We start from the raw sequence: 7,128 nt of genomic DNA on the forward strand, positions 1-7,128 counted from the left end.
TATGAGGTTCAAAGAGCACAATCAATCGGCAGAGCAACTACTGTTTTCAATGGACTTAATAAATGCCCGGACCACAAGGGACAGAGAGTGAGAGACAGAAAGAGAGAGGAAGAAGAAGAAGAAGAAGAAGAAGAAGAAGAAGAAGAAGAAGAAGAAGAAGAAGAAGAAGAAGAAGAAGAAGAAGAAGAAATGAAAACTATTTGCTGTGGGGTTTACCCCCCCATGAATCTTCCCCTCCCCCTTTGGATCCTTTTAGCGCCCCCCTCCCCTTAAAACAGTTTATTTGAAAGAAGCTTCGGGTGGACACTGTAGACATCGGAGTGGCCAATCAGAAAAGCTCTTTCCCCTCCCGGCCAATGGCAGGCGCCACATTGTTGTCAAATGTTGTCTAATGGATACGTAAGGCGCAACAATAGAGCAAGCGCTCGCGGGCGGTTCGGCGAAGATTTCTATCTCTTGGCAACTCTCGCTCTCTTTAGTGGCGCACATGCAAAGTTGGGGCTGAGAGAAGGGGGGTCCGGACTGGGTTCGGCTGCCCGTTGAAGGCAGCTTTGGTTGGTGGGGCTGTAGCTGGAGGAAGGGAGAGGCAGAGGAGGCTGAGAAAAATCAGAGGGCGGCTGAGACAGGAGCGCGGGCGCGAATCAGGAAGTTGGAAATTGTTGCAGTCTGAAGTCTGAAACCTGGCGGGGGTCAGAGGAATCCTCTGTCTCCTGCCACGGTTAGCTTGGCTTGGCTTGCCTGCGATTGTGACAAGCTGGAATCTTGGACAGGCACTGGGACCGCTGCGTCTCCAGGGGCTCGTGCGGGCTTCTGGCGGGACGGTGTTTTGTAATATTGGCAAGCGAAGGAGTGCAGCTGTTCTCCTTTCCTCGGATTGTGGCAGGAGCGGTTGTCGTCGGGTTCCGCCCTAAGTTCTTGCCAGGGAAGAAATCAGCGGGAGTGAGCTGGGGCGAGTTCTGCTTCGCCGCGTGGTTGAGAAGAGATGGAATGGCTGGGGAGTCATTGCATTGGTTTCGGAGCTTGGGGGCTTTGATTCGTGGGGAGCAAGGAAGCCCCGACTTCCGCTACCCTAGGATCCACGTTCCTTCTGGGGGAGATTGAGCCAGAGCAACCAAGAAGGTCGGGGGCCGTTATTTGTTTGCTTCCTCGAAGAGTAAACGCCCTTTACTTCCCCGAAGTTAGGTAACGCAGATGCGTTCTAGAGGGGAGGGGGGGTGATTGTGGAGGAAGGACTAAGACGCACCAGACTTTTTTTGGAGGAGAAAAAGTTCTCGGTTTTTGTAATTTGAACGGCTTCAGAGTGGCTTGGAGGGACACGGGCTATTAGACAAGCTGAGCAACTCGTTAGCCTCTCGCGGAGGGTGGGGAGGCTGTTCCAGGAAGGGCCTGGCGTTTCCCTCGCCCCGTTGAACCCGCGGGAGTCTTGTTGAGGTATTAAAGGAGCATCGGTGGGGAGAGGGCCCTGAGCCTCCGCGTCTTCCCTGGCAGCCACGACGGCAGTCCTTCTTGGTCGAGATGGAACTGAGGTCTGAGATGACCAGCGTCCCCACGGCGCCCTCTGCGGTGCCCCCCAGTTCGGTGGCGGCGGCGGCGGCGGCGGCGGCAGCGGCCAGCCTGCCGGTGAGCGTAGCCGGGAGCCTTCTGCGAGGCCCGCCGTTGCTCCTGCGAGCTGCCGAGAAGTATCCGCGTACCCCCAAGTGCGCTCGCTGCCGCAACCACGGCGTGGTGTCTGCGCTTAAGGGCCACAAGCGCTACTGCCGCTGGAAGGACTGCTTGTGCGCCAAGTGCACGCTGATCGCCGAGCGGCAACGCGTCATGGCCGCCCAGGTGGCGCTACGGCGGCAGCAGGCTCAGGAGGAGAACGAGGCCCGCGAGCTGCAGCTGCTCTATGGCACGGCCGAGGGGCTGGCCCTGGCCGCGGCCAACGGCATCATCCCCCCGCGGCCCGCCTATGAAGTCTTCGGTTCCGTGTGCAGCGCCGATGGAAGCTCGGGGGGTTCAGGTGAGGAGCTAGCGCGCACCCCAACCCTGAGGCGACGGCGACGAGCTAAAAAGGCGCTCGTTTTCCGTCGCTCCGGGATTCGAACCGTCCCCCTAAGTAAACTTGACCGGCGACAGTGAGTCTCGTGCAAATTCTGAGAAAGCCAGCTTTCGGGTTCCCGGGCGCCGTTTAAAGCCCTTCGGCCTCAGGAGTTCTACACGAAGTTTAGAATGGGACTGGCCGACGGGGAGGAAAGGGCTTCCCAATCTTTCTTTAGGCAGCCTTCAGCACGCTTAAAAAACGAGCCCTTCTACTCGGAGGCTTCTGTCCACTTTCCCACATTCCACCTTTTGCTCCTTCTCAGTCCCCCTGGACATTTCCCCCACGCTCTCTCCGTCCCACGCTCAGTTCGTTTCCCTTCCACGCAACCATCAATAGCTCGCTCTTTAACACGATTTCTAGACCTCCAATCTCAGCCTTTCTTCGCGATCTGTAAGATAAGGAGTTCCTTATCGTCGCTGATGGAGTTATTTTTTTTTAAAAAAGAATCCTAGCCGTTGCTTTAACCGTGAAACATTGGCCAGGCATTTTTAGATTATAGTCCCACTCGTGTTTGCCAGGCCAAAAGCAGTAAGGGTCCACACCGTTGTTTTTTCCTGAGCAGTGTTTTCTCTTTCTTGCTCCCTTCCTCTTTCCCCCGTGTTCATAAAGTCTTCCACACCCATTTGGGGCCCACTTAGCGTCCCTCTAATTGCTATTGGATTCATTTCCAGGTAAGTTAGTATTGTTACATAGTCAACTTCTCCTTGAAAATATAGAGGCCTGATCAGAGATGGCATCGAATTGAGCCTACCCCAACCTGGGGCTGCCTTCCAAGTTTTCTTCAGCGAAGTTATGATAGGAGTTGTGTTTCCATGCCACTAAGGGGACCAGGTCGGGGAACCTTTTTCTTGCAGGTTTTTTTGGTGGGGGTGGGGGTCTCCTTGGCCGTCCCAAGCCAGAGGGGAGGGAGACGACAGAGAAGAAAGCGCCTCCTAGCGACGACAGCAATTTAGCCCTGCCAGGAGACGCTCTATAGCTGCAGTGGCGAGACGATTTCGTATCCTAAAGTAGCTCCTTAGGAAGGTCGCCAAGGTGAGGCGACGGTTCCCCAGCAGGTGCCACCTGGGGAGGGGAAGAAAAAGGAGACGGCAAGATAGGAAGTGGAGGGCAGATTGGAAGGGCAACTTGAAGCCACCAGATACAGCGGAAAGTGGGGATGGACAGAAGAGTGGATGAAATCAGGCTAGGGTAGAGGGGTGCAAGATCCATTGGGTGGGTTCCGTGAGACAGAAAGGCGAGTAGTCGCTGAATTAAGTCTCTTTGTTGCTCTAAACTGCCGAAAAGAGCCCAGCTTAAGTGCACTCGCTTTCCCATTTCTGTCAAGGAAAAGTACCTAATAGGCCCCCGTCCGGCCCTTGGGGGGGGGGGGGGCACCTGGCAAGGAGAGCCTCGTGCAGCTCGCTCTTTCTGTCTCTCTCGCCAGAAGTCAAGCTGCAGAAATTTGACTTGTTCCCCAAGTCGCTTCTCACCAGCCGCTCCGTGACTCCTCAACAGAACAAGACTTTGTCGCCGGATGGGACGGACGACGCGCCAGGCACCTCATCCCCGGAGCCGACTCGACACAACTGCGGCTCGGGCTCGGAGAACGGCGACGGCGAGTCCTCCGTCAGCTCGCCAGTCTCCAAAGACGCCAAAGACGGCAGCGGGGGCGGCGGAGCCGAGGAGGAGAGCACAGGCTCCATCAGCCCACTGGGCTCCGACTCGGGTTGCTCTGAGGCAGAACGGGACGAAGTGGGCGCTCCCTCGCCTGGTTTGGCTGTTGCTGCCGCGGCCGCCGTGGCGGGGAGCAGCCGGCAGCAGCGGACGCCGTTGGACATCCTGACGCGCGTGTTTCCCGCACACAAGCGCAGCGTGCTGGAGCTGGTCCTGGCCGGCTGCGGCGGCGATGTGGTGCAGGCTATCGAGCAGATCCTTAACAACCACCACCACCACCACCGGGCAGCAGGCGGCAGCCCAGGCCAAGCACTTTCCGCCGCCTCTGGACTTAGCTCGGTAGGGCCGGACAAGGCGGGCGACGAGAGCTGGGCGCGGGCTCCTGGAGACGCGCCGGGGACCTTGGGTGGCCTGCAGCCTTCGTCGGCTGCCGGCACTTCGCATCACCGCCCTCTTTTAGCCGGCGCCATGACCCCGGCCATCGGCGCGCTGGGCAGTCGCTCCGCCTTCTCCCCTCTGCAACCCAACGCTACCCATTTCGGGACGACGGCTGAGGCCGGCGCCTACCCCTTAGGCACGCACTTGAGTTTGAGCCCGCTGCGCCTGGCTTACTCTGCCGCAGCGGCGCACAGTCGCGGCCTGGCCTTCATGACCCCTTACTCCACGGCGGGGCTAATGCCCACGCTGGGCTTCCGGCCGCCTATGGAGTACGCCTTCAGCGACCTCATGCGGGACAGATCGGCCGCGGCGGCGGCGGCCGCGGCTGCTGCCGCCGCCGCCGCCAGCGCGCACAAGGAGCAGGCGTACCCAAATGGCCTTTACGGGCCCTTGGTGAATAGCGCCCCAGACAAACAGTAGGCCACAAAGCCGGTGGCTGGATTTTCTATGTACATATATATGCATAGAGAGAGATAGAAATATATACGATATCAATTTGTGCCCAAGCGCACATCCGAGAGGTGCGCAAAGGGCAGCTGGGGCAGCGAATTCTCGGAAGGCGGCGGGGGAGCGACCTGGTCTAACCGAGGGCTCGATTCCCCGCCAGTATCGCAGCGGGTCTTAAACGCCGCTTATCCTCAGATAACGGTACGCACCACTTAGAAGTATGTTCCCCGGAAAGTGAGGCAGCGGAGTAGTCCAAGGTTGGAGCTGAGGTGGTTGTGGTGGGGCTACAGCACTTTTCGCGGAGCAAAGGAGGAGAAGGAGGAGGAAGAGAAGGTGCAGTCTCGTCAGCAGCCGAGTGAACGGGACATATTGCCAGTGATTTAAGGCAGAATTTTGCAAAAATGTCATGGCCCGAGATATGTAACGTGTCTATGGGCAGCACTGTTGTCGAATTTTTCTGTCGGTTTCTGTGAGTAACAGTGGGAAATCACCTTGTCGCCCCCCCCCCCGCCTTGGTTTCGCCTGACTTTTAGGTGATCCGGGTTTCATTTCACACTCATTTGTTGGGACCACAAGTGATCAAATGTATGAAACTTGGCGAACCTCTAAAGTGTGTTGATTAAGCAAAATGAGCAAATTGCCTTTTTACTGTTAAAGTTGTCACTCATTATTATATTTTGCATATAGCTGTAAACATGGATATTCCCTCTTTCGGGCGGCATCCATACTTCTATCTGTATCTCTATACCTGCCAGTGTATAGCATAATATTAAAAAATGGGAATTTAAATTATTAATGTAATTTGTAGGTGAAGTTATTATTAATGGTAAATGAAACGGTTAGTCAGTTTTCATTTTGGAGACACGTCATCATAGAGATTAAACATACTGTAAAAAAGAATTAATTCTTCGTTCTGTCTATTCCCAGGAGAAATTTAATGTGTAAATAAGGTTAAAAAGTAAATATATTTGTAATTGTCGTTTCCTTTGGACTCGATCCAAAGGCCGTTGTTGGCCCGAATTTAATGAATGATCCAAACGAAAATGCTGTCTGATTTCAGCGTAACAAAATTCTTGCCACTTCAAACAGGGTTTTTCTGAATTTGTTTTTCCCTTCTGTTTTCATTTCATAGAAAACTAGAAATAAATATTATTTTGTATTAAAACCTGCCACAGTAATAACTTCTGCTGTTTCGTTTATTTGCAGTATTTTAGCTTCTAAGGGCAATTCCAATTTATATCAAGTGAAGAACTGATTTCAGATGATTTTTTCGGTAATCCTGGCAGCTTCAATTAAACTGGTCAATCCAATAAGCGATTCTGTCAGTAATAGGTAACCAATTCTGCAGTTCAAATACACATTAGTTACAATGTTCTTACTGCAAGGGTTTTGGAAATCTCTTTCAAAGCTAGAACAATTTTTCCCGTAAAAGGTCATGTTTATAGTGGTGAACCTAAGACTGAGATTCTGCAGATGTGAATTATCCTGTCTTTTGAACTTGTGAAACACCATTCCTGGTCTCCTTACCTGAGAATAAGCCCATTTATATTCAGTAGGATTTATTTTTGAACCAGTGCGATAATGTTTCATTTGTGCATAACTCTATAAAATATTATTTTACTGCTTTTGATTATGATGGCAAAATCCAGCAATTTAAACCTGGGATATTATTTGTCTCAAATTTACCAATAAGAGCATCTATTCCTCTTCCCCTGCATTTTGAAATTTACATTCTACTTTTTAATTTTCAATCAGACAGGAACACACATTGAATTTCTGATCTAGGAAGCTTCCTAGCTCTTGGCCAATAGATTGTCTATAAGAAAACTGACTGACAAAGGACAGCGGAAATTTTTATTCAAGCCAGCTCTCTGGACACTTTTTGCTTTTTTATAAAAGCTAATTTACAGAACTCTGACAAGATATTTTTTCATTCTGAATGCTGCCTGGCCATTACTATTGGGAGTCTTTGGTACTATATATCAATTGATATATCAATCAATATCAATATATATAATTGCCCTTCATGGAAAGAAATCCTAATGGTCAAAAAATCATTCAGGACTTGGAGGAAGAAAACAATAACCAAGACTCCCTTTTTTCTATGTTGCTAAATAAAGCTATGAAGCAAAAGAGCTGGTAGGAATCTCCTACTGTACCTCCCTAAGGATAATGCTTCTGTAGGCTGGATTTTTCTTTTTGTCCTGTGGAGTGTTTGGCCCAGGAAAACTATTACTCACAAAGAACAAGTTCAGTGCATGGTTGAATTAAGACAGTAAAAGCTCCTAAAATTGGTTGGTATGGAAACCTAATCCCACCCAACTGTTCTGTAGCACAGCTGGACTGTTTACTTTCTCACTTCAAATATAACTGTGTAAACATTGGCTTGAAACTGAGGGCTCTGCTTCTATAACCAGTTCATATAATGTTGTTGGAGAAAATGGGACTTCCTTGGAGGTTATGGGGAGAAAATAATAACAGTAATAAATAACATTCTTGGTTAGGAC

General features: G+C 51.4%; 1 protein-coding gene across 1 annotated transcript; it reads left to right on the plus strand.

Annotated features, from left to right (window-relative positions):
- Window positions 1–443: 443 nt before the first annotated feature.
- On the plus strand, window positions 444–5,796 carry DMRTA2 (DMRT like family A2). The gene is made up of 2 exons (XM_087719691.1): window positions 444–2,002; window positions 3,507–5,796. Exons 1-2 carry the CDS (start codon window positions 1,516–1,518, stop codon window positions 4,592–4,594), a joined length of 1,575 nt encoding a protein of 524 aa, XP_087575817.1. The 5' UTR covers window positions 444–1,515; the 3' UTR covers window positions 4,595–5,796.
- The last annotated feature ends 1,332 nt before the right edge of the window (window positions 5,797–7,128 follow it).

This window comes from Thamnophis sirtalis, unplaced genomic scaffold, assembly GCF_051295495.1.
Source record: "Thamnophis sirtalis isolate CommonGarterSnake01/CBP01778 unplaced genomic scaffold, rThaSir2_p1.2 scaffold_7, whole genome shotgun sequence".
NCBI lineage: Eukaryota > Metazoa > Chordata > Lepidosauria > Squamata > Natricidae > Thamnophis > Thamnophis sirtalis.